The 27413-nt window shown below is 63.4% G+C and overlaps 1 protein-coding gene across 1 annotated transcript in view; it reads right to left on the bottom strand.

Moving 5' to 3' along the window:
- KDM6B (lysine demethylase 6B) overlaps positions 1-27413 on the bottom strand; it is a 56399-nt gene that overhangs the window by 18695 nt on the left and 10291 nt on the right. The window contains exons 3-13 of the mRNA XM_086871710.1: positions 24557-24646; positions 21882-22010; positions 19436-19543; positions 17356-17848; positions 16337-16432; positions 14315-14479; positions 9437-9538; positions 8361-9316; positions 5455-5581; positions 4051-4156; positions 602-807 (exon numbers count right to left, since the gene is read on the bottom strand). Coding sequence (XP_086727836.1) covers positions 602-807; positions 4051-4156; positions 5455-5581; positions 8361-9316; positions 9437-9538; positions 14315-14479; positions 16337-16432; positions 17356-17848; positions 19436-19543; positions 21882-22006 — 2484 coding nt within the window. The 5' untranslated portion in view covers positions 22007-22010; positions 24557-24646. The remainder of the gene's footprint in view (positions 1-601; positions 808-4050; positions 4157-5454; positions 5582-8360; positions 9317-9436; positions 9539-14314; positions 14480-16336; positions 16433-17355; positions 17849-19435; positions 19544-21881; positions 22011-24556; positions 24647-27413) is intronic.

Genomic DNA, 27413 nt, shown 5'->3' with positions numbered 1-27413 from the left:
GTCCCCTGTGTCACCTGTGTGTCACCTGTGTGTCCCCATGTCCCCAAGGTGTCCCCAGGGTGTTCCCAAGGTGTCCCCAAGGTGTCCCCAAGGTGTCCCCAGGGTGTCCCTCACCTGCAGGGATCCCTGGAAGGAGCACACCTGGTACCGGGGGTGTGGCCGATGTCCCTGGTGTGTGTCACCTGTGTGTCCCCATGTCCCGTGGGTGTCCCCAAGGTGTCCCCAAGGTGTCCCCAGGGTGTCCCTCACCTGCAGGGACTCCTGGAAGGACGAGGCCTGGTACTGGGCGTACTTGGCGATGGTGGTGTGCGAGCGGCTGCTCTCGCAGGGCCACACCTGTGTGTCCCCTGTGTCACCTGTGTGTCCCCTGTGTGTCCCCATGTCCCGTGGGTGTCCCTGAGGTGTCCCCAAGGTGTCCCCAAGGTGTCCCCAGGGTGTCCCTCACCTGCAGGGATCCCTGGAAGGAGCACACCTGGTACCGGGGGTGTGGCTGATGTCCCTGGTGTGTGTCACCTGTGTGTCCCCATGTCCCGTGGGTGTCCCCAGGTGTCCCCAGGGTGTCCCCAAGGTGTCCCCAAGGTGTCCCCAGGGTGTCCCTCACCTGCAGGGACTCCTGGAAGGACGAGGCCTGGTACTGGGCGTACTTGGCGATGGTGGTGTGCGAGCGGCTGCTCTCGCAGGGCCACACCTGGCGCGTCCCCGACAGGTCCCAGTTCTGGTCCGAGGGTTGCTGCACCTGCGTGCGAACCTCCACGGCGTGCTCGCCGCTGGCCTCCACCAGCGTCTTGGTGCTGAACAGCCCCAGGTCTGCCGAAATCGGGGGGCTGGGGTCACTTTGGGGTCACTTTGGGGGGGTTTGGGGTCAGTTTGGGGGGTTCTGAGCAGTGTGGTGTGGACAGGGATGGGGACAGGTGACAGGGACAGGTGACAGGGACACAGGGACAGGGAGTCTCCACCAGCGTCTTGGTGCTGAACAGCCCCAGGTCTGCCGAAATCGGGGGGCTGGGGTCACTTTGGGGGGTTTGGGGTCACTTTGGGGGGTTCTGAGCAGTGTGGGGGGGACAGGGATGGGGACAGGTGACAGGGACAGGTGACAGGGACAGGTGACAGGGACGGGGGTCTCCACCAGCGTCTTGGTGCTGAACAGCCCCAGGTCTGCCGAAATCGGGGGGCTGGGGTCACTTTGGGGTCACTTTGGGGTCACTTTGGGGGGTTTGGGGTCACTTTGGGGGGTTCTGAGCAGTGTGGTGGGGACAGGTGACAGGTGACAGGGACACAGGGACAGGGGGTCTCCAGCAGCGTCTTGGTGCTGAACAGCCCCAGGTCTGCCGAAATCGGGGGGCTGGGGTCACTTTGGGGTCACTTTGGGGTCACTTTGGGGGGTTTGGGGTCACTTTGGGGTCACTTTGGGGGGTCTGGGGTCACTTTGGGGGGGTTTGGGGTCACTTTGGGGTCACTTTGGGGGGTTTGGGGGGCACAGGTGACAGGGACAAGGAGCCTCCACCAGCGTCTTGGTGCTGAACAGCCCCAGGTCTGCCGAAATCGGGGGGTCTGGGGTCACTTTGGGGGGTTTGGGGGGTTTGGGTTCACTTTGGGGTCACTTTGGGGGGTTTGGGGTCACTTTGGGGGGGGTTTTGGGGGGTTTGGGGGGGACAGGTGACAGGGACAGGTGACAGGGACAGGACACAGGGACAGGGAGCCTCCACCAGCGTCTTGGTGCTGAACAGCCCCAGGTCTGCCGAAATCGGGGGGTCTGGGGTCACTTTGGGGTCACTTTGGGGGGTTTGGGGTCACTTTGGGGTCACTTTGGGGGGTTTGGGGTCACTTTGGGGTCACTTTGGGGGGTTTGGTGGGCACAGGTGACAGGGACAGGTGACAGGGACAGGGGGTCTCCAGCAGCGTCTTGGTGCTGAACAGCCCCAGGTCGGCCGAAATCGGGGGGCTGGGGTCACTTGGGGGGTTTGGGGTCACTTTGGGGGGTTTGGGGGGTTTGGGGTCACTTTGGGGGGGTTTTGGGGTGTGTGGTGGGGACAGGTGACAGGGACAGGTGACAGGGACACAGGGACAAGGAGCCTCCACCAGCGTCTTGGTGCTGAACAGCCCCAGGTCTGCCGAAATCGGGGGGCTGGGGTCACTTTGGGGGGTTTGGGGTCACTTTGGGGTCACTTTGGGGGGTTTGGGGGGGACAGGTGACAGGGACAGGTGACAGGGACAGGTGACAGGGACACAGGGACAGGGGGTCTCCAGCAGGGTCTTGGTGCTGAACAGCCCCAGGTCTGCCGAAATCGGGGGGGCTGGGGTCACTTTGGGGTCACTTTGGGGGGTCTGGGGTCACTTTGGGGGGGTTTGGGGTCACTTTGGGGGGGTTTTGGGTGTTTTGGGGGGGTTTGGGGTCACTTTGGGGTGTGTGATGGGGACAGGTGACAGGGACAGGGGGTCTCCAGCAGCGTCTTGGTGCTGAACAGCCCCAGGTCTGCCGAAATCGGGGGGTCTGGGGTCACTTTGGGGTCACTTTGGGGTCACTTTGGGGGGTCTGGGGTCACTTTGGGGGGTTTGGGGTCAGTTTGGGGGCTTTTGGGGTGTGTGGTGGGGACAGGGATGGGGACAGGTGACAGGGACAGGGGGTCTCCAGCAGGGCCTTGGTGCTGAACAGCCCCAGGTCTGCCGAAATCGGGGGTTTGGGGTCACTTTGGGGGGTTTGGGGGGTTTGGGGTCACTTTGGGGGGTTTGGGGGGGACAGGTGACAGGGACAGGGACACAGGGACAGGGGGTCTCCAGCAGCGTCTTGGTGCTGAACAGCCCCAGGTCTGCCGAAATCGGGGGTTTGGGGTCACTTTGGGGGGTTTGGGGTCACTTTGGGGGGTTTGGGGTCAGTTTGGGGGGGTTTTGGGGTGTGTGGTGGGGACAGGTGACAGGGACAGGTGACAGGGACAGGGGGTCTCCAGCAGGGTCTTGGTGCTGAACAGCCCCAGGTCTGCCGAAATCGGGGGGCTTGGGGTCACTTTGGGGGGTTTGGGGTCACTTTGGGGGGGTTTTGGGTCACTTTGGGGGGTTTGGTGGGCACAGGTGACAGGGACAGGTGACAGGGACAGGTGACAGGGACAAGGAGCCTCCACCAGCGTCTTGGTGCTGAACAGCCCCAGGTCTGCCGAAATCGGGGGGCTGGGGTCACTTTGGGGTCACTTTGGGGTCACTTTGGGGGGTCTGGGGTCACTTTGGGGGGTTTGGGGTCACTTTGGGGTCACTTTGGGGGGTTTGGTGGGCACAGGTGACAGGGACAGGTGACAGGGACAGGTGACAGGGACAGGGAGTCTCCAGCAGCGTCTTGGTGCTGAACAGCCCCAGGTCTGCCGAAATCGGGGGGTCTGGGGTCACTTTGGGGGGGGTTTGGGGTCACTTTGGGGTCAGTTTGGGGGGGTTTTGGGTTGTTTTGGGGTGTTTTTTGACTCACTGAGGCGCAGGGACCCGGCCAGCCCGCGGATGACGGTGATGGGGGTGGTTTTGGGGTGTTTTGGGGTGTTTTGGGGTGTTTTGGGGTGTTTTTGGGGTGTTTTTGGGGTGTTTTTGGGGTGTTTTAGGGTGGTTTTAGGGTATTTCTGGGGTGTTTTTGGGGTGTTTTTGGGGTGTTTTGGGGTGTTTTGGGGTGTTTGGTGACTCACTGAGGCGCAGGGACCCGGCCAGCCCGCGGATGACGGTGATGGGGTTCTTGGGGTCGGTTTTGGGGTGTTTTGGGGTGTTTTAGGGTGGTTTTAGGGTATTTCTGGGGTGTTTTGGGGTATTTTGGGGTGTTTTTGGGGTATTTTAGGGTGTTTTGGGGTGTTTTTGGGGTGTTTTTGGGGTGTTTTGGGGTGTTTTGGGGTGTTTTGGGGTGTTTTGGTGACTCACTGAGGCGCAGGGACCCGGCCAGCCCGCGGATGACGGTGATGGGGTTCTTGGGGTCGGTTTTGGGGTGTTTTTGGGGTGTTTTAGGGTATTTCTGGGGTGTTTTTGGGGTGTTTTGGGGTGGTTTTGGGGTGTTTTGGGGTGTTTTGGGGTGTTTTGGTGACTCACTGAGGCGCAGGGACCCGGCCAGCCCGCGGATGACGGTGATGGGGTTCTTGGGGTCGGTGCAGAACTGCAGCAGCACCGGCGAGAAGGCGTCGCGTTTGCTCTCCAGCTGGGCGGGGACAAGCGGCGGCCAATCAGAGAGCGGCGCGCCACAAAGGGGCCAATCGGCGGCCGGCGCGCGGATGGGGAAGGGCCAATCGCGGCGCAGCGCCAGCCCAGGACCCCGCCAGCCAATCAGCACAAGGGACCCCAGGGGAGCTATCCTTGAGCCAATCAGCAGCCAGGAGAATTTATCCCAGGAGCCAATCAGGACGCAAGGGATCTCTCCCGGGAGCCAATCAGGACGCAAGGGATCTCTCCCGGGAGCCAATCAGGAGGCAGGGGACCTGACCAGGGAGCCTATCGGGACACAGGGGATCTATCCCAGGAGCCAATCAGGAGGCAGGGGATCTATCCTGGGAGCCTATCAGGAGGCAGGGGACCTAATCAGGGAGCCAATCAGCATCCAGGGGATCTATCCTGGGAGCCAATCAGGAGCCAGGGGATCTATCCCAGGAGCCAATCAGCAGCCAGGGACCCCATCCCAGGAGCCAATCAGCATCCAGGGGATCTATCCCAGGAGCCAATCAGGAGGCAGGAGAACCTAATCAGGGAGCCAATCAGGAGGCAGGAGACCTATCCCAGGAGCCAATCAGCAGCCAGGGGATCAATCCCGGGAGCCAATCAGGACGCAGGGGATCTATCCTAGGAACCAATCAGGACACAGGAGACCTATCCCGTGAGCCAATCGGAACACAGGGGATCTCTCCCAGGAGCCAATCAGGAGCCAGGGAACCTGACCATGGAGCCAATCGGGACACAGGGGATCTATCCTGGGAGCCAATCAGGAGCCAGGGGATCAATCCCAGGAACCAATCAGGACGCAGGGGATCTATCACCATGTACCAATCAGGACACAGGAGACCTATCCCGGGAGCCAATCAGGACACAGGGGATCTCTCCCAGGAGCCAATCAGAAGCTAGGGGGGCCTAACCAGGGAGCCAATCAGGAGGCAGGGGATCAATTGCGAGAACCAATCAGCATCCAGGGGTTCTATCCCGGGAGCCAATCAGGACACAGGAGACCTATCCCAGGAGCCAATGAGGACACAGGGGATCTCTCCCGGGAGCCAATCAGCATCCAGGGGTTCTATCCCAGGAGCCAATCAGGACAGAGGTGATCTCTCCCGGCAGCCAATCAGCATCCAGGGGTTCTATCCCGGGAGCCAATCAGAACGCAGGGGATCTATCCTGGCAGCCAATCAGCATCCAGGGGTTCTATCCCGGGAGCCAATCAGGACGCAGGGGATCTATCCCAGCAGCCAATCAGCACGCAGGCCCCGGGGGCGGCAGCCAATGAGGACTCACGTAGATGCTGGGCGTGGGGGGGTTGAGTTTGTCCCTCGGGAGCTGCTCGCGGGCGTCGATTCGCGGTTTCACCGACTGGGCGGGGCACAGGTACGACTCGCGGAACGGCCCCTTCAGCCGCGCCTGCCTGCGGGGGCAGCGTCACTCGGACCCCAAAACCGCCCCAAAATCACCCCAAAATCATCCAAAATCAGCTAAAATCACCCCAAAATCATCCAAAATCAGCTAAAATCACCCCAAAATCATCCAAAATCAGCTAAAATCACCCCAAAATCATCCAAAATCAGCTAAAATCACCCGAAAATCACCCCAAAATCAGCTAAAATCACCCCAAAATCATCCAAAATCAGCTAAAATCACCCCAAAATCATCCGAAATCACCCCAAAATCACCCCAAAATCACCCAAAATACCCCAAAATCACCCCAAAATCATCCCGAAATCCCGCCTGGGGCTGCTCAAATCCCCCCAAACCCCTCCTGAGCCCCCCCAAACCCCTCCTGAGACCCTCAAATCCCCCCAAACTCCTCCTGAGCCCCCCCAAACCCCCCCCAAACCCCTCCTGAGCCCCCCCAAACCCCTCCCGAGCCCCCCCAGACCCCTCCTGACCCCCCCAAACCCCTCCCGAGCCCCCCCAGACCCCTCCTGAACCCCCCCAGACCCCTCCTGAACCCCCCCAAACCCCTCCCAAACCCCTCCTGATCCCCCCTGACCCCTCCTGAGCCCCCCCAATCCCCTCCCAAGCCCCCCCAGACCCCTCCCGACCCCCCCCAGACCCCTCCTGAGCCCCCCCAATCCCCTCCCAAGCCCCCCCAGACCCCTCCCGAGCCCCCCCAGACCCCTCCTGAGCCCCCCCAATCCCCTCCTGAGCCCCCCCAGACCCCTCCCGAGCCCCCCCAGACCCCTCCTGAGCCCCCCCCAATCCCCTCCTGAGCCCCCCCAATCCCCTCCCAAGCCCCCCCAGACCCCTCCTGACCCCCCCAATCCCCTCCCGAGCCCCCCCAAACCCCTCCTGAAGCCCCCCCAGACCCCTCCTGACCCCCCCAGACCCCTCCTGAGCCCCCCCAAACCCCTCCTGAGCCCCCAAACCCCTCCTGAATCCCTCCCGAGCCCCCCCAGACCCCTCCCAAGCCCCCCCAAATGTCCCCAACTCCTCCTAAACCCCCCCAAACCCCTCCCCTGCCCCCCCAATCCCCTCCCAAACCCCCCCCAGACCCCTCCTGAGGCCCCCCAGACCCCTCCTGAGCCCCCCAGACCCCTCCCGACCCCCCCAGACCCCTCCTGACCCCCCCAAACCCCCCCCAAACCCTGCCCGACCCCCCCAGACCCCTCCTGAGCCCCCCCAGACCCCTCCTGAATCCCCCCCAGACCCCTCCTGAGCCCCCCCAAACCCCTCCCCTGCCCCCCCAATCCCCTCCCAAGCCCCCCCAAACCCCTCCCAAGCCCCCCCAGACCCCTCCTGAGCCCCCCCAGACCCCTCCCGACCCCCCCAGACCCCTCCCGACCCCCCCCAGACCCCTCCTGATCCCCCCAGACCCCTCCTGAGCCCCCCCAGACCCCTCCTAAACCCCCCCCAAATCCCTCCTGAGCCCCCCCAAACCCCTCCTGACCCCCCCAGACCCCTCCCGAGCCCCCCCAGACCCCTCCCGACCCCCCCCAGACCCCTCCCCTGCCCCCCCAAACCCCTCTTGAACCCCCCCAGACCCCTCCTGACCCCCCCAGACCCCTCCCGAGCCCCCCCAGACCCCTCCCGACCCCCCCCAGACCCCTCCCCTGCCCCCCCAATCCCCTCCCGAGCCCCCCCAGACCCCTCCCGACCCCCCCCAGACCCCTCCTGAACCCCCCCAAACCCCTCTTGAACCCCCCCAGACCCCTCCTGATCCCCCCAGACCCCTCCCGAGCCCCCCCAAACCCCTCCCGACCCCCCCAGACCCCTCCTGAGCCCCCCCAGACCCCTCCTGAGCCCCCCCAAACCCCTCCCCTGCCCCCCCAAACCCCTCCCAAGCCCCCCCAGACCCCTCCTGACCCCCCCAAACCCCTCCCGACCCCCCCCAGACCCCTCCTGACCCCCCCAGACCCCTCCTAAACCCCCCCCAAACCCCTCCTGAGCCCCCCAGACCCCTCCTGACCCCCCCCAGACCCCTCCTGATCCCCCCAGACCCCTCCCGAGCCCCCCCAGACCCCTCCCGAGCCCCCCCAAACCCCTCCTGAATCCCCCCCAGACCCCTCCTGAATCCCCCCCAGACCCCTCCTGACCCCCCCAAACCCCTCCCGACCCCCCCCAGACCCCTCCTGACCCCCCCAGACCCCTCCTAAACCCCCCCCAAACCCCTCCTGAGCCCCCCAGACCCCTCCTGACCCCCCCCAGACCCCTCCTGATCCCCCCAGACCCCTCCCGAGCCCCCCCAGACCCCTCCCGAGCCCCCCCAAACCCCTCCTGAATCCCCCCCAGACCCCTCCTGAATCCCCCCCAGACCCCTCCTGACCCCCCCAGACCCCTCCTAAACCCCCCCCAAACCCCTCCCGAGCCCCCCCAAACCCCTCCTGACCCCCCCAAACCCCCCCCAACCCCCTCCTGAGGCCCCCCAGACCCCTCCTGACTCCCCCAGACCCCTCCTGAGGCCCCCCAGACCCCTCCCGAGCCCCCCCAGACCCCTCCTGACCCCCCCAGACCCCTCCTGAATCCCCCCAAACCCCTCCTGAGCCCCCCCAAACCCCTCCCGAGCCCCCCCAAACCCCTCCTGAGCCCCCCCAAACCCCCCCAAACCCCTCCTGAGCCCCCCCAAACCCCTCCCAAGCCCCCCCAGACCCCTCCTGACTCCCCCAGACACCTCCCGAGCCCCCCCAAATCCCTCCCGACCCCCCCCAGACCTCTCCCGACCCCCCCAGACCCCTCCCCGCGCTCACTTGCTGGCCCGCACCACCTCGGCGGCGCTGTGCCCGATGGTCAGCTGAGCCAGCGGCAACCCCCGGGGCTCCCCGACCTCGGGGGCCACCAGAGCCTCCCCCCCGGGAGCCCCCCCGAGCCCGGGGAGCCCCCCGGGACCCCCGGCCCCGCTCTCCACTTTGATCAGGCGGATCTTCAGCTCCTTGGGGGGACCCTCGCCCAGCGAGCGCAGCTTCAGCAGATCGGCCGAGCTCACCGACGACGACACCGGCACCGGCACCACCGCCACAGTCGGATTCTGGGGAGGGGTGACCACGACGACACCGCCACCGCCGACCACCGCCGCCGCCCCCGCTTTGGTTTCCGACCTCGGGGCTGGGGGTCCCCCTTTCTCCTGCACCCCGGAACTCTGCAGGTCCAGCGTGGCCAGCACGGGACGGTCCCGCCGCTGCGGCTGTTGCTGCTGCGCCTGTTGTTGTTGTTGTTGTTGCTGCTGTTGTTGTTGCTGTTGTTGTTGTTGCTGCTGCTCCTTGCGCGGGTGCTGGCGGCGGCCCCGCCGCAGGTCGCGGTGACGCGAGGGGGGCCGGCGGTGGTGGCGGCGGCCGGGGGGACCCCCGGAGGGCGGTTTTGGGGGGTGGTCCGGGGAAGGGGGGCTGGGCCGGCCGGCTCGCTCGGCCAAGGTCTCGCAAGCCCGGCTGATTTCCTCCAGAGCCTCGGAGTCGCTGCGGGCGGGGCCGGGGGGACGCGGGGGAGACCCCCAGGGTGGGGGAGGGGGGGGTGAGGTAGCGATTTGGGGAGGGGGAGTCGTCGGGGGAGGGGTGGGGGAGGGCCTGGGTTTCTCCGAGGAGGAAGAGGAAGAGGAGGGGGGAGGAGGTTTGGGGTAAAAAGGGGAGGTTTTGGGGTCGTCCCGTTTGCCGAAGGGGTAAAGCCGGGGGGGGTCCGGGGGGTCCCCGTGGGGTGGGGGAGGGGAGCCGAACTGGGGGGCTTTGGGGCGGGCCAGGAGAGGTGGGGCCGGAGGAGGCGGGGGTGGGGGTGGGGGTGGGGGAGGGGGTGGGGGTGGGGGTGGGGGAGGGGGGGGAGGTGGGGGAGGGGAGACCCCCCCCTCATCCTCCTCCTGCCGGATGGACTCGTCCAGCATCCTCATGATGGTGGCCAGCCCGTCCGGCAGGATCTTGGCGAACTCGGGGGGCTCCTCGAACTGATCGTCCAAGGGGGGAGCCCCAAAATCGAACAGCCGGGGGGGGGAGGGGCTGGGGACCCCCACCCCCACCCCCACCCCCACCACCCCGGGGGGCTCGGAGGGGGGAGGTGGGGGAGGGGTGGTGGTGGTGGGGGGAGGGGCGGGGGAGCTCTTTGGAAAGGGGAGCCCCGGGGGGATGGGGGAGGGGCTGGCGGTGGGGGAGGGGGGAGGGGCGGTTCCTGAGGCGTCGGGGGGGCCCTCGGAGAGGGCGGGGGGAGGGTGGGGAGGGGTCCCCAGCCAGAAATCGCTGGGGGGGGGCTGGGTGGGGTGGGGGAGGGGCTCCTCCTCCTCCTCCTCCTTCCCCGGGTAAGGGAATGGGGGGGTCTGGGGGGCGCCCCCTCCCCCCACCCCCGTGCTGCTGGTGCTGGTGGGGTCCGGGAAAGACCCCGGGGACCCCCCCAAAGTGGGACCGGCCCCCCCCGGCCCCGCTTTGGGCGGGGGTCCCCCGAAAAGGATCTCGTCCAAGGGGTCCCCCCCCCCCGGGTCCTTCAGCCAGGGCAGGGGGGGGGCGGGGTGGGGGAGGGGCTCCGGGGGGGGGGGAGGGGCGCAGCAGGTGGGGGGAGGGGCGGGGGGGGGCAGGTGGGGGGTGGGGACCCCCCCCGGCCCCGGCGGCTCCGGGGGTTGGTAGCGGTGCTCGGGAACCTGGGGGGGAGGGGAGGGGAGGGGAGGGACCCCCGGTCAGACCCCAAAAGGGGGGGAGGGGAAATGAAGGACCCCTCCCCCACCCCAAATCACTGAAAACCTCCCCCCTCCCCCCTCCCCCCACCTTGAGATTCGTGGCTGTGCCCATCCCCCAATCCCAGTGTCACCAGTGTCACCCCAGTGTCCCCAATGTCCCCCCAGTGTCCCCAATGTCACCCCAATGTCCCCCCAATGTCCCCAATGTCCCCAACCCCCCCAATGTCCCCAATGTCCCCAATGTCCCCAATGTCCCCCAATGTCCCCAATGTCCCCCCAATGTCCCCAATGTCCCCAATGTCCCCCCAATGTCCCCAAATCCCCCCAATGTCCCCCAATGTCCCCAATGTCCCCAATGTCCCCAATGTCCCCAATGTCCCCAACCCCCCCAATGTCCCCAATGTCCCCCAATGTCCCCAATGTCCCCAATGTCCCCCCAGTGTCCCCAGTGTCCCCAATGTCCCCCAATGTCCCCAATGTCCCCAATGTCCCAAATGTCCCCAATGTCCCCAATGTCCCCTCAATGTCCCCAATGTCCCCAACCCCCGCAATGTCCCCCAATGTCCCCCAATGTCCCCAATGTCCCCAATGTCCCCAATGTCCCCAACCCCCGCAATGTCCCCCAATGTCCCCAATGTCCCCAATGTCCCCCAATGTCCCCAATGTCCCCAATGTCCCCAATGTCCCCAATGTCCCCAATCCCCCCCAATCCCCCCAATGTCCCCAATGTCCCCAATCCCCCCCAATATCCCCAATGTCCCCAATGTCCCAAATCCCCCCAATGTCCCCAATGTCCCCAACGCCCCCCGCTGTCCCCGTGCCCCCGGCTGTAGTTCCGCCTGTTGTTCCCGGTGTCACTCACGCCGCCTCGGGGGGTTCTGCTGCTGGTGCTGGGGGGCCGGGGGGGGTGCCCGGGGGGGGGCACAAGGCACGAGGGCGGCTGCTGGTGAGCGGCTGGGGGGGAGGGGCGCCAGCCCGGCCCCGCCCCCCCTAAGGTCACTTGGGAGGGGGCCGGGGGGGGGAGGGGCGGGGGGGCGGCGGGAACGGGGGGGCCACCAGCCGCTGATCCTGGGGGGGGGACAGGGGACAGGGTTAGGGGACAGTGGGGACATCATCGGGGACATTGGGGACATTGGGGACATCGGGGACATTGGGGACATTGGGGGGATTGGGGGACATTGGGGGCATTGGGGGGACATTGGGGACATTGGGGGGACATTGGGGGGACATTGGGGGGGTTGGGGACATTGGGGACATTGGGGACATTGGGGACATTGGGGACATTGGGGGGACATTGGGGACATAGGGGATGGGGGGGTGACACAGGTGACACACAGGTGACACAGAGGTGACACACACGGGGTGACACAGGTGACATAGGTGACATTGAGGTGACACAGGGAGTGACACAGGGGGTGACACAGGTGACACAGGTGACACAGAGGTGACACAGGTGACACAGGGGGTGACAGGTGACACACAGGTGACACTGAGGTGACACAGGTGACACACAGGTGACACACAGGTGACACAGGTGACACCCAGGTGTCCCCAGCTGTCTGTCCGGGGGTGCCCCGTGGCGCCAGGGGTGACACAGGTGACACACACAGGTGACACAGGGGGTGACACAGGTGACACAGGGGGTGACACACACACAGGTGACATTGAGGTGACACAGGTGACACACAGGTGACATTGAGGTGACACAGGTGACACACAGGTGACACTGAGGTGACACAGGTGACACACAGGTGACACCCAGGTGTCCCCACCTTTCTGTCCGGGGGTGCCCCGTGGCGCCGGGGGTGACACAGGGGGTGACACAGGGTGACAGATGACACACAGGTGACACACAGGTGACACTGAGGTGACACAGGTGACACAGGGGGTGACACAGGGGGTGACACAGGTGACACAGGTGACATTGAGGTGACACAGGTGACACAGGTGACACACAGGTGACACAGGTGACACAGGTGAGACACAGGTGACACACAGGTGACACCCAGGTGTCCCCACCTGTCTGTCCGGGGGTGCCCCGTGGCGCCGGGGGTGACACAGGGGGTGACACAGGTGACACACAGGTGACATTGAGGTGACACAGGTGACACAGGTGACACAGGGGGTGGCAGGTGACACACAGGTGACACAGGTGACACAGGGGGGTGACACAGGTGACACTGAGGTGACACAGGTGACACCCAGGTGTCCCCACCTGTCTGTCCGGGGGTGCCCCGTGGCGCCGGGGGTGACACAGGGGGTGACACAGGGGGTGACACAGGGGGTGACACAGGTGACACAGGGGGTGACACACAGGTGACACAGGTGACACAGGTGACATTGAGGTGACACAGGTGACACCCAGGTGTCCCCACCTGTCTGTCCGGGGGTGCCCCGTGGCGCCGGGGGTGACACAGGGGGTGACACAGGGGGTGACACAGGGGGTGACACAGGGGGTGACACAGGGGGTGACAGATGACACACAGGTGACACTGAGGTGACACAGGTGACACAGGTGACACTGAGGTGACACAGGTGACACCCAGGTGTCCCCACCTGTCTGTCCGGGGGTGCCCAGTGGCGCCGGGGGTGACACAGGGGGTGACACAGGGGGTGACACAGGGGGTGACACAGGGGGTGACACAGGGGGTGACAGGTGACACAGGTGACACAGGTGACACACACAGGTGACACAGGTGACACACAGGTGACACTGAGGTGACACAGGTGACACCCAGGTGTCCCCACCTGTCTGTCCGGGGGTGCCCCGTGGCGCCGGGGGTGACACAGGTGACACACACAGGTGACACAGGGGGTGACACAGGTGACACAGGGGGTGACACACACACAGGTGACAGAGGTGACACAGGTGACACCCAGGTGTCCCCACCTGTCTGTCCGGGGGTGCCCCGTGGCGCCGGGGGTGACACAGGGGGTGACACAGGGGGTGACAGATGACACACAGGTGACATTGAGGTGACACAGGTGACACACAGGTGACACCCAGGTGACACTGAGGTGACACAGGTGACACCCAGGTGTCCCCACCTGTCTGTCCGGGGGTGCCCCGTGGCGCCGGGGGGGGGTCCAGGCCTCGCTGTGGGGGAGGGGGCTCCACAGCCCCGGGGGCAGCGGGAACGGGGGAGGGGGCGCGGGGGGGGGCAGCGCCCCACAGCCCCCCTGGGGACAGCGGGGTCAGGGGGGGCTCGGGGGGACCCCCGGAGCCCCCAGACCCCCCCCGGAGCCCCCAGACCCAATTCAAACCCCCCCAGACCCAATTCAGACCCTCCAGAACCCCCCCGGAGCCCCCAGACCCAATTCAAACCCCCAGACCCCCCCGGAGCCCCCAGACCCAATTCAAACCCCCAGACCCCCCCGTGGAGCCCCCAGACCCCCCCAGAGCCCCCAGACCCCCCTGGAGCCCCCAGACCCAATTCAAACCCCCCAGACCCGCCCGGAGCCCCCAGACCCAATTCAAACACCCCCAGACCCCCCCGGAGCCCCCAGACCCCCCCCCGGAGCCCCCAGACCCAATTCAAACCCCCCCAGACCCAATTCAAACACCCCAGACCCCCCCCCGGAGCCCCCAGACCCGCCCGGAGCCCCCAGACCCAATTCAAACACCCCCAGTCCCCCCAGACCCATTTTAATCCCCCCAGTGAGCCCCCAGACCCATTTCAGCGACCCAGTGCCCCCCCAGTGAGCCCCCAGACCCATTTTAACCCCCTCCGGGACCGCTGAACGCCCCCCCAGACCCATTTCACCCCCCAGGACCCCTTTAAACCCCCCCAGACCCATTTCAGCCCCCCCAGGACCCCTTTAAACCCCCCCAGACCCATTTCAACCCCCCCAGGACCCCTTTAAACCCCCCCAGACCCATTTCAGCCCCCCCAGGACCCCTTTAAACCCCCCCAGACCCATTTCAACCCCCCCAGGACCCCTTTAAACCCCCCCAGACCCATTTCAGCCCCCCCAGGACCCCTTTAAACCCCCCCAGACCCATTTCAGCCCCCCCAGACCCCTCCCCCCCCCCCCAAATTCCCGCCCCTCCCCCACCTGGGGGCTGCCGCTGCGGCGCCGTTTGAGGGGGGTGGGCGGCTCCTCGGGTGGGGGAGGGGGGGGCTGGGCCGGGGGGGGGAGGGGCTGCCCCGGGGGGGGGTCGGGGGGAGCCGCCCCCCTCTTCAGCTGCGCCCCCCCCCTTTTAGCCGGGAACGTCCTTTTCTGGGGGGGGGGGGGAGGGGCGGTGTCACCCCCCCAGCCCATCCCCCACCCCATCCCATCCCCACCCATCCCCCACCCATCCCCCATCCCCCATCTCCCATCCCCCAGCCCCATCTCCCATCCCCCATCTCCCATCCCCCATCTCCCATCCCCCACCCCATCCCCATCCCCCAGCCCATCCCCCATCCCCCATCTCCCATCCCCCAGCCCCATCTCCCATCCCCCACCCATCCCCCATCCCCCACCCCCATCCCCCATCTCCCATCCCCCACCCCATCCCCCATCTCCCAGCCCATCCCCCATCCCCCACCCATCCCCCATCCCATCCCCCACCCCCATCTCCCATCCCCCACCCCATCCCCCACCCATCCCCCACCCCATCCCCCATCCCCCATCCCCCATCTCCCAACCCATCCCATCCCCCATTCCCCAACCCCACCCCCCACCCATCCCCCATCCCCCACCCCATCCCATCTCCCATCCCCCATCCCATCCCCCACCCCATCCCCCATCTCCCAGCCCATCCCCCATCCCATCCCATATCCCCATCCCCCATCCCATCCCCCACCCCATCCCCCATCCCCCATCCCATCCCCCACCCCATCCCCCATCCCCCATCCCCCATCCCCCACCCCATCCCATCCCCCATCCCCCATCCCCCACCCCCACCCCCATCCCCCACCCACCCCCCATCTCCCACCCCATCCCCCACCCCATCCCATCCCCCACCCATCCCCCATCGCCCATCCCCCACCCCATCCCATCCCACCCCCCACCCCCCCTCCTGTTCTCAGGGCTCCCCTCCCCCCACCCCCAAAAATCCCCCCCCAAAAATCCCCAAAATCACCCAAAATCTCCCCAAAATATCCCCAAAATTCCCTCAAAATCCCCTCAGGACCCCCCAAATCCCCCCCAACTCCCCTCAGGACCCCCCAAATCCCCCCCAAATCCCCCCAAAATCCCCCCAGGACCCCCCAAATCCCCCCCAAATCCCCTCAGGACCCCCCAAATCCCCCCAAAATCCCCCCAGGACCCCCCAAATCCCCCCCAACTCCCCTCAGGACCCCCCCAAATCCCCTCAGGACCCCCCAAATCCCCCCCCAAATCCCCTCAGGACCCCCCCAAATCCCCTCAGGACCCCCCAAATCCCCCCCCAAATCCCCTCCAAACCCCCCAAATCCCCCCCCAAATCCCCTCAGGACCCCCGAATCCCCCCCAGACCCCCTAAATCCCCCCCCAATCCCCTCAGGAGCCCCCAGACCCCCCCAAATCCCCTCAGGACCCCCCAAATCCCCCCCAAACTCCTCTCAGACCCCCCAGATCCCCCTAGGACCCCCCAAATCCCCCCCCAATCCCCTCAGGACCCCCCAAATCCCCCCCAGGACCCCCCAAATCCCCCCCAAATCCCCTCAGGACCCCCCAAATCCCCCCCAAATCCCCCCAGGACCCCCCAAATCCCCCCCAAATCCCCCCAGGACCCCCCAAATCCCCCCCAGATCCCCCCCAAATCCCCCCAGACCCCCCCAAATCCCCCCCAGGACCCCCCAAATCCCCCCCAGACCCCCCCAAATCCCCCCTGGACCCCCCAAACCCCCCCCAAATCCCCTCAGGACCCCCCAAATCCCCCCCAAATCCCCTCAGGACCCCCCAAATCCCCCCCAGATCCCCCCCAAATCCCCCCCAAATCCCCTCAGGACCCCCCAAATCCCCCCCAAATCCCCCCCAGACCCTCCCAAATCCCCCCCAAATCCCCTCAGGACCCCCCAAATCCCCCCCAGACCCCCCCAAATCCCCCCCAGACCCCCCAGACCCCCCCAAATCCCCCCCAGGACCCCCAAATCCCCCCACCCCCCTCACCTCGGGGTGCAGCAGGCTCCAGACCTGCTGGAGGGGGGGCAGGGCCCGGGCCCGGGGGGGGGACACGGGGCTGGGGGGGAAACTCCAGAGCTGGGCCTGGGGGGACAATGGGGTCACCTGGGGACACCTGGGGACACCTGGGGACACCTGGGGACACCTGGGGACAGCTGGGGACACCTGGGGGGACACCTGGGGTCACCTGGAGACACCTGGGGGGACACCTGGGGATACCTGGGGACACCTGGGGACACCCCTGGACACACCTGGGGACACCTGGGGACAGCTGGGGTCACCTGGGGACACCTGGGGACACCTGGGGACACCCTGGGGACACCTTGGGGACACCTTGGGGACACCTGGGGGGACAGCTGGGGACAGCTGGGGACACCAGGGACACCTGGGGACACCTGGGGACACCTGGGGACAGCTGGGGGGACAGCTGGGGACACCTTGGGGACACCTTGGGAACACCTGGGGATGCTTGGGGACACCTTGGGGACACCTTGGCACGGCTTCACTGTCACCTGCCGTGCCCACAGACGACGTCACAACCGCGGTGACATCAAAGGACACAGCCCCGCCCCCAATGTCCCCAATGTCCCCAATGTCCCCAGTGTCCCCAATGTCCCCAATCCCCCCAATGTCCCCCAATGTCCCCAATGTCCCCAATGTTCCCAACCCCCCAATGTCCCCAATGTCCCCAATGTCCCCCAATGTCCCCCAATGTCCCCAATGTCCCCAATGTCCCCAACCCCCCAATGTCCCCAATCCCCCCAATGTCCCCGATGTCCCCACTGTCCCCCCAATGTCCCCAATGCCCCCAATGTCCCCAATGTCCCCAATGTCCCCCCAATGTCCCCAATGTCCCCAATGTCCCCAATGTCCCCAATGTCCCCCAATGTCCCCAATGTCCCCAGTGTCCCCAATGTCCCCAATGTCCCCAATGTCCCCCAATGTCCCCAATGTCCCCAATGCCCCCAATGTCCCCAATGTCCCCAACCCCCCCTCACCGTCCCCACCTGTTGCAGGCGCCCGATGCGGGCGGCGATGTCCCCACGGTGGCCACCGATGTCCCCTCGATGGCCACAGACGTCCCCGGGCCGGTGGCCGATGTCCCCTCGATGACCAGCGATGTCCCCTCGGTGGCCACAGACGTCCCCGGGCCGGTGGCCGATGTCCCCAGGGCGGTGGCCGACGTCCCCAGGGCGGTGGCCGACGTCCCCAGGCCGGTGGCCGACGTCCCCAGGGCGGTGGCCGATGTCCCCTCGGTGTCCGGCGATGTCCCCTCGGTGTCCGGCGATGTCCCCTCGGTGTCCGGCGATGTCCCCTCGGTGTCCGGCGATGTCCCCGGGCCGGTGGCCGCCGATGTCCCCTCGGTGGCCGCGGTGCCGCCCGTGGTGGCCGCCCGGTGGCTCCTCCAGCTCGGGGGTGACCTCGGGCCCGGGGGGGTCCCAGGGCTGAAGGGAGCGGACACAGCCCGGGGGGGGCTCCGGGGGGGCCCGGGGGGGCGCCCTGGGGGACAATTTGGGGACATTTGGGGACATCTGGGGACATTTGGGGACATTTGGGGGTGATTTGGGGACATTTGGGGTGATTTGGGGTGATTTGGGGGTGATTTGGGGACATTCAGGGGTGATTTGGGGACATTTGGGGACATTTGGGGACACCTGGGGACATTTGGGGACATTTGGGGACACTTGGGGGTGATTTGGGGACATTTTGGGGTGATTTGGGGACATTTTGGGGTGATTTGGGGACATTTGGGGACATTTGGGGGTGAATTGGGGACATTCTGGGGACATTTGGGGACATTTGGGGACATTTGGGGACATTCAGGGGGATTTGGGGACACTTGGGGACATTTGGGGGTGATTTGGGGACATTTGGGGACACTTTGGGGACATTTTGGGGGGATTTGGGGACATTTGGGGGTGATTTGGGGACATTTGGGGACATTTGGGGACATTTTGGGGTGATTTGGGGACATTTGAGAACATTTGGGGGTGATTTGGGGTGATTTGGGGACATTCTGGGGACATTTGGGGACATTTTGGGGTGATTTGGGGACACTTGGGGACATTTTGGGGTGATTTGGGGACATTTTGGGGTGATTTGGGGTCATTTGGGGACATCTGGGGACATTTGGGGGTGATTTGGGGACATTTGGGGACACTTTGGGGACATTTTGGGGGGATTTGGGGACATTTGGGGGTGATTTGGGGACATTTGAGGACATTTGGGGGTGATTTGGGGTGATTTGGGGACATTCTGGGGACATTTGGGGACATTTTGGGGTGATTTGGGGACACTTGGGGACATTTTGGGGTGATTTGGGGACATTTTGGGGTGATTTGGGGACATTTGGGGACATTTGGGGACATTTGGGGACATTTTGGGGTGATTTGGGGACATTTGGGGACATTTGGGGGTGATTTGGGGACACCTGGGGACATTCTGGGGACATTTGGGGACATTTTGGGGTGATTTGGGGACACTTGGGGACATTTTGGGGTGATTTGGGGTGATTTGGGGACATTCAGGGTGATTTGGGGACATTTGGGGACATCTGGGGGTGATTTGGGGACATCTGGGGACATTTTGGGGTGATTTGGGGACATTTGGGGACATTTGGGGGCGATTTGGGGACATTTGGGGACAATTTGGGGACATTTTGGGGTGATTTGGGGTCATTTGGGGACACCTGGGGACATTTGGGGGTGATTTGGGGACATTTGGGGACAATTTGGGGACATTTTGGGGTGATTTGGGGTCATTTGGGGACACCTGGGGACATTTGGGGGTGATTTGGGGACATTTGGGGACATTTGGGGACATTTGGGGACATTTGGGGACATTTGGGGGGGCTCAGCCCCATTGGGACCCCCCCAGGACCCCTTTTTGGGGTGGGGGTGACACATTTTGGGGGGTGGGGGTGACATTTTTGGGGGGTGGGGGTGACATTTTTGGGGGGTGGGGGTGACATTTTTGGGGGTGGGGGTGACATTTTTGGGGTGGGGGTGACATTTTTGGGGGGTGGGGGTGACATTTTTGGGGGTGGGGGTGACATTTTTGGGGGGTGGGGGAGGGGTCAGCACTCACCCCGGGGGGTAGAAGGCCTTGTGGGGGAGGGGCGGCCCCCCATTTCCGCTGGGGGGAGGGGGCGTCAGGTGGGGGGGCAGCGGCGCCGGCCCGAGGCTGGAGGAGCACCTGGGGGGGGGGAGGGGTGTGAGACCCCCCCCAAAAAATGGGGGAGAGACCCCCAAAAAATGGGGGAGACCCCAAAAAATGGGGGAGAGCCCCAAAAATGGGGGAGACCCCAAAAAATGGGGGAGACCCCAAAAAATGGGGGAGAGACCCCCAAAAATTGGGAGACCCCCCCCAATTATTGGGAGACCCCCCCCCAAAAATTAGGAGACCCAAAAAATGGGGGAGAGCCCCAAAAATGGGGGTGAGACCCCCCCAAAATGGGGGTGAGACCCCCCCCAAAAAAATGGGAGACCCCAAAAAATTGGGAGACCCCAAAAATGGGGGTGAGACCCCCCCCAAAATGGGGGTGAAACCCCCCCCAAAAAAATGGGAGACCCCAAAAATGGGGGAGAGACCCCCCCCCAAAAAAAGGGAGACCCCCAAAAAATGGGGGAGACCCCAAAAATGGGGGAGACCCCAAAAATGGGGGAGACCCCCCCAAAAATTGGGAGACCCCCCCAAAAAATGGGAGACCCCAAAAATGGGTGAGACCCCCCCCCAAAAAAATGGGAGACCCCCAAAAAATGGGGGAGACCCCAAAAATGGGGGAGACCCCAAAATGGGGGTGAGACCCCCCCCAAAAAAATGGGAGACCCCAAAAAAATGGGGGAGACCCCAAAAAGGGGGGTGAGACCCCCCCAAAAAAATGGGAGACCCCAAAAATGGGGGAGACCCCCCCCAAAAATTGGGAGACCCCCAAAAAATGGGGGAGACCCCCAAAAATTGGGGAGAGCCCCAAAAATGGGGGTGAGACCCCCCCAAAATGGGGGTGAGACCCCCCACAAAAAAAATGGGAGACCCCAAAAATGGGGAGACCCCAAAAAGGGGGGTGAGACCCCCCCAAAAAAATGGGAGACCCCAAAAATGGGGAGACCCCCCCCTCAAAAAATGGGAGACCCCAAAAATGGGGGTGAGACCCCCCCCAAAAAAATGGGAGACCCCAAAAATGGGGGAGAGCCCCAAAAAATGGGGGTGAGACCCCCCCAAAATGGGGGTGAGACCCCCCCCAAAAAAATGGGAGACCCCAAAAATGGGGGAGAGACCCCCAAAATGGGGGAGACCCCCCCCAGGGAATGGAGACCCCTCCCCAAATAGGAGGGGTTAATTGGGGGGGGGATTAATTGGGGGGACGGGAAAGGGGTCACTTGGGGTCACTCGGGGTCACTCGGGGTCACTCAGGGGTCACTTGGGGGTCACTTTGGGGTCACTCAGGGGTCAGTCAAGGGTCATTTGGGGTCACTCAGGGGTCATTTGGGGTCACTCAGGGGTCAAAGGTCAGTCAGAGGTCAGGGGTCATTTGGGGGTCACTTGGGGGTACCTGGGGGTCACTCAGGGGTCAGGGGTCACTCAGAGGTCACTCAGGGTCACTCAGGGGTCATTCAGGGGTCACTCAGGGGTCACTCGGGGGTCACGGGTCACTCAGGGGTCAAATCAGGGGTCAAATCAGGGTCACCCAGGGGTCACTCAGGGGCCAGGGGTCACTCAGCGGTCACCCAGAGGTCACTCAGGGGTCAAAGGTCACTCAGGGGTCAGTCAGGGTCAGTCAGGGGTCACTCAGGGGTCACTCGGGTCACTCAGGGGTCACTGGGGGTACCTGGGGGGCGGCAGCCAGGCCCGTGGGGGGCAGTGAGGGGTCGGTCAGGGGTCAGTCAGGGGTCAGTCAGGGGTCAGGGGTCACTCAGGGATCAGTCAGGGGTCATTCAGGGGTCAGGGGTCACTCAGGGGTCACTGGGGGTACCTGGGGGGCGGCAGCCAGGCCCGTGGGGGGCAGTGAGGGGTCAGTGAGGGGTCAGTCAGGGGTCAGTGAGGGGTCAGGGGTCAGTGAGGGGTCAGGGGTCAGTCAGGGGTCACTCAGGGGTCACTGGGGGTACCTGGGGGGCGGCAGCCAGGCCCGTGGGGGGCAGTGAGGGGTCAGTCAGGGGTCAGGGGTCACTCAGGGGTCAGGGGTCACTCAGGGGTCACTCAGGGGTCACTGGGGGTACCTGGGGGGCGGCAGCCAGGCCCGTGGGGGGCAGTGAGGGGTCAGTCAGGGGTCAGTGAGGGGTCAGTGAGGGGTCAGGGGTCAGTCAGGGGTCACTCAGGGGTCAGGGGTCACTCAGGGGTCAGGGGTCACTCAGGGGTCACTGGGGGTACCTGGGGGGCGGCAGCCAGGCCCGTGGGGGGCAGTGAGGGGTCAGTCAGGGGTCAGTGAGGGGTCAGTGAGGGGTCAGTGAGGGGTCAGGGGTCAGTCAGGGGTCACTCAGGGGTCAGGGGTCACTCAGGGGTCACTCAGGGGTCACTCAGGGGTCACTGGGGGTACCTGGGGGGCGGCAGCCAGGCCCGTGGGGGGGGGCAGCCGGCCCAGCCCCCGCCGCAGCCCAGGCTCCCCACGGCGAAGGGGTCGCGTCCGGCCCGGCCCCCCAGGGGCTCCACGGCGCGATGCATCGGCCTGGGGGGCACACGGGGGGCTCAGCCTGCCCCATAGATCCCGACCTGCCCCATAGATCCTGACCTGCCCCATAGAGCCCTCCCCCTGCCCCATAGATCCCATCCTGCCCCATAGATCCCGACCTGCCCCATAGATCCCGACCTGCCCCATAGAGCCCCATAGATCCCATCCTGACCCATAGATCCCATCCTGCCCCACAGATCCCGACCTGCCCCATAGAGCCCATCCTGCCCCATAGAGCCCCATAGATCCCATCCTGCCCCATAGATCCCCATAGATCCTGACCTGCCCCATAGATCCCATCCTGCCCCATAGAGCCCTCCCCCTGCCCCATAGATCCTGACCTGCCCCATCCTGCCCCATAGATCCTGACCTGCCCCATAGATCCCGACCTGCCCCATAGATCCCATCCTGACCCAGAGAGCCCATCCTGCCCCATAGATCCTGACCTGCCCCATAGAGCCCTCCCCCTGCCCCATACAGCCCATCCTGCCCCATGGATCCCATCCTGCCCCATAGATCCCATCCTGCCCCATGGATCCCATCCTGCCCCATAGAGCCCGACCTGCCCCATAGATCCATCCCTGCCTCATAGATCCCAAAACCACCCCAAACCCAGCCCCATAACCCCAAACCCAGCCCCATAACCCCAAACCAGCCCCACAGACCCCAAACCCAGCCCCACAGACCCCAAACCCAGCCCCATAACCCCAAACCCAGCCCCATAACCCCAAACCAGCCCCACAGACCCCAAACCCAGCCCCACAGACCCCAAACCCAGCCCCATAACCCCAAACCCAGCCCCATAACCCCAAACCCTCCCCATAACCCCAAACCAGCCCCACAGACCCCAAACCAGCCCCATAACCCCAAACCAGCCCCATAACCCCAAACCAGCCCCACAGACCCCAAACCCAGCCCCACAGACCCCCCAAAACCACCCCAAGCCCCCCCCACTCACCACCAGTGGGGAGGGACGGGAACTTGGGGTCATTTTGGGGTCATTTTGGGGCTTTTTGGGGCTTTTTGGGGCATTTTGGGGCCAATTTTAGGGTCAGTTTTGGGGTATTTTGGGGCAATTTTGGGGCACTTTTGGGGCATTTTAGGAGCAGTTTTGGGATCAGTTTTAGGGCAGTTTTTGGGGCACTTTTGGGGCACTTTTGGGGCATTTTGGGGCAATTTTGGGGCAATTTTGGGATCACTTTTAGGATCAGTTTTAGGATCAGTTTTAGGGCCAGATCTGGAGCAGTTTTGGGGCAATTTTGTTGCAATTCTGGGGCCATTTTAGGGCAGTTTTAGGGCATTTTTGGGGTATTTTGGGGGCAGTTTTGGAGCAATTTTGGGATCAATTTTAGGGCAGTTTTTGGGGCAGTTTGGGCTGTTTTTAGGAGCAGTTTCAAGCCAATTTTGGGCCATTTTTAGGGCATTTTTGGGCCATTTTCAGGGGCAATTTTGGCCCTTTTTAGGAGCAGTTTTAGGCCATTTTGGGCCATTTTTAGGGGCGCTCTTAGAGCATTTTTAGATCATTTTTAGGAACAGTTTTAGGTCATTTTTGAGCCATTTTTAGGGCACTTTTGGGCCATTTTTAAGAGCAATTTTAGGGCATTTTTAGGAGCAGTTTTAGGGCATTTTTTGGCCATTTTTAGGAGCAATTTTAGGGCATTTTTGGGCCATTTTTAAGAGCAATTTTAGGGCATTTTTAGAAGCAGGTTTAGGTCAATTTTGGGCCATTTTTAGGGCAATTTTTACCCATTTTTAGGAGCAGTTTTTGGGCATTTTTGGGCCATTTTTAAGAGCAATTTTAGGGCATTTTTAGAAGCAGGTTTAGGTCAATTTTGGGCCATTTTTAGGGCAATTTTTACCCATTTTTAGGATCAGTTTTTGGGCATTTTAGGGCAATTTTTACCCATTTTTAGGAGCAGTTTTTGGGAGTTTTTGGGCATTTTTGGGCAATTTTTACCCATTTTTAGGAGCAGTTTTTGGGCATTTTTGGGCCATTTTTAGGGCAATTTTTACCCATTTTTAGGAGCAGTTTTTGGGCATTTTTGGGCCATTTTTAGGGCAATTTTTACCCATTTTTAGGAGCAGTTTTTGGGCATTTTTGGGCCATTTTTAGGGCAATTTTTACCCATTTTTAGGAGCAGTTTTTGGGCATTTTTGGGCCATTTTTAAGAGCAATTTTAGGGCATTTTTGGGCCATTTTTAAGAGCAATTTTAGGGCATTTTGGGCTATTTTTAAGAGCAATTTTAGGGCATTTTTAGAAGCAGGTTTAGGTCAATTTTGGGCCATTTTTAGGGCAATTTTTACCCATTTTTAGGATCAGTTTTTGGGCATTTTTAGGGCAATTTTTACCCATTTTTAGGAGCAGTTTTTGGGCATTTTTGGGCCATTTTTAGGGTATTTTTTTACCCATTTTTAGGAGCAGTTTTTGGGCCATTTTTGCCCATTTTTAGGGCCGGTTCTGAAGCTCCGCCCCCCCGCCCATCACGTGACGCGGAAGTGGGCGGTTCCCCCTCGCCCCCGCAGGCCCCGCCCCTTCTCTCACCGATGCCGCGACGCTCTCCAGGAACCGACCAATCACAGCGCGCCTCTCGCCTGGCAGCCAATCATCGCTCCCTTCCGGTTCTGGCTCAGCCTGAGGACGACCAATGGGGAGAGGGCTCAGCCCGGTGCTGGCCAATGAGGAGAGAGGAGGGCGGGGCGAGGCGGAGCCACGCCCCGTGCGGGGCTGGGGGGGATTTGGGGACATTTGGGGACATTTGAGGACATTTGGGGACATTTGGGGACAATTCAGGGACATTTGGGGACATTTTGGGGACATTTGGGGACATTTTGGGGACATTTGGGGACAATTTGGGGACATTTTGGGGACACTTGGGAGGTACTGGGGGGGAGGGGCCTTGGCCACGCCCCCTCAGCTGTGACGTCACGGCCGGAGGGGTTTTTCGGGGAGTTCCCATGACGTCACGGTTGGGGGCGGGGCCAAGGGGACCCCGCGACACCCACGGGGAGCGGGAAGGGGGCGGAGACAACGCCGGGACACAACCGGACATTGACGGACACAACCGGACACAGCCGGACATTGATGGACACAGCCGGACACTGCCGGACATTGACGGACACAACCGGACACAACCGGACATTGATGGACACAGCCGGACACAGCCGGACACAACCGGACACAACCGGACACTGACGGACACTGCTGGACACTGCCGGACATTGATGGACACTGACAGACACTGCTGGACACAATCGGACACAGCCGGACATTGATGGACACAACCGGACATTGATGGACACAGCCGGACACAGCCGGACACGTGACCCCAACATGGGTGACCACAGCTGTGAGTGACCAATGGCCACAGTGACCAACAGTGACCAACAGCCAGTGACCAACAGCCAGTGACCAACAACCAGTGATCCACAGCCAGCCTAACCCACAGCCACACTGACCAACAGTGACCCAACAGTGACCAACAGTGACCCAACAGTGAACCACGGTCACTCACGTGTGACCAACAGCCAGAGTGACCAACAGCCAGAGTGACCAACAGCCAGTGACCAACAGCCAGTGACCAACAGCCAGTGACCAACAGCCACACTGACCAACAGCCACAAGTGACCAACAGCCAGTGACCAACAGCCAGTGACCAACAGCCACAACCAACAGTGACCAACAACCAGTGACCCACAGCCAGCCTGACCCACAGCCAGAGTGACCAACAGCCAGTGACCAACAGTCACAGTGACCAACAGCCACAACCAACAGTGACCCACAGCCAGCCTGACCCACAGCCACACTGACCCACAGCCACAAGTGACCAACAACCGGTGACCAACAACCACAACCAACAGTGACCCACGGCCAGCCTGACCCACAGCCACAGTGACCCACAGCCAGCCTGACCCACAGCCAGAGTGACCAACAGCCACAACCAACAGTGACCAACAGACACAGTGACCATCAACCATTGACCCACAGTCACAGTGACCAACAGCCAGTGACCCACAGTCACAGTGACCAACAGCCAGTGACCCACAGTCACAGTGACCAACAGCCAGTGACCCACGGCCAGCCTGACCCACAGCCAGAGTGACCAACAGCCACAACCAACAGTGACCCACAGCCACAGTGACCAACAGTGACCAACAGCCGGAGTGACCAACAACCAGTGACCCACAGCCAGCCTGACCCACAGCCAGAGTGACCAACAGCCAGTGACCAACAACCACAGTGACCAACAGCCAGTGACCAACAGCCAGTGACCAACAGTCACAGTGACCAACAGCCAGTGACCAACAGCCACAACCAACAGTGACCCACAGCCACAAGTGACCAACAGCCAGTGACCAACAGCCAGAGTGACCAACAGCCAGAGTGACCAACAGCCAGAGTGACCAACAGCCAGTGACCCACGGCCAGCCTGACCCACAGCCAGTGACCAACAGCCAGTGACCCACAGCCACACTGACCAACAGCCAGTGACCAACAGCCAGAGTGACCAACAACCAGAGTGACCAACAGCCAGTGACCCACAGCCACACTGACCAACAGCCACAGTGACCAACAGCCGGAATGACCAACAGCCAGTGACCCACGGCCAGCCTGACCCACAGCCAGAGTGACCAACAGCCACAGTGACCAACAGCCACAGTGACCAACAGCCGGAATGACCAACAGCCACAGTGACCAACAGCCGGAATGACCAACAGCCAGCCTGACCCACAGCCAGAGTGGTCACACACAATCGCCGCCCCCCCACCCCCCCAGCGCGTGTCCCCGAGTGTCCCCACGCGCCACTCACCCGTCCCCGCCTGTCCCCGACTGTTCCCGAGTGTCCCCGAGTGTCCCCGAGTGTCCCCGAGTGTCCCCACGCGCCCCTCACCCGTCCCCGCCTGTCCCCGCGTGTCCCCGAGTGTTTCTCACCGGTCTCTGCCTGTCCCCGACTGTCCCTGCGTGTCCCCGACTGTCCCCGACTGTCCCCGCGTGTCCCTCACCGGTCTCCGCGTGTCCCCGCGTGTCCCCGACTGTCCCCACGTGTCCCCGAGTGTCCCTCACCGGTCCCCGCGTGTCCCCGCGTGTCCCCGCGTGGTGGCACCGCCGGGTGACACCGCCTGAGTCACCCGGCCCGCGTGGGTGTCCCCTCCCCGCCGCGGTGACGTCACCGGATGCCCGTGACGGGCGGGGGGGGGGGAGGGGGAATCCCGGAGAGGGAGGGGGAGGGGACACGGGGGGGGTGGTGACAATGAGGGGACAATGAGGGGACAATGAGGGGACAATGGGGGGGACAATGGGGGTGACACGGGGGACAATGAGGGGACAATGGGGGGACAATGAGGGGACAATGGGGGGACAATGAGGGGACAATGGGGGGACAATGGGGGGGACAATGGGG

Source organism: Cyanistes caeruleus, chromosome 37, assembly GCF_971803275.1.
Source record: "Cyanistes caeruleus chromosome 37, bCyaCae1.hap1.1, whole genome shotgun sequence".
NCBI classification, from domain to species: domain Eukaryota; kingdom Metazoa; phylum Chordata; class Aves; order Passeriformes; family Paridae; genus Cyanistes; species Cyanistes caeruleus.
This window is presented reverse-complemented; position numbering and strand designations above follow the sequence as displayed.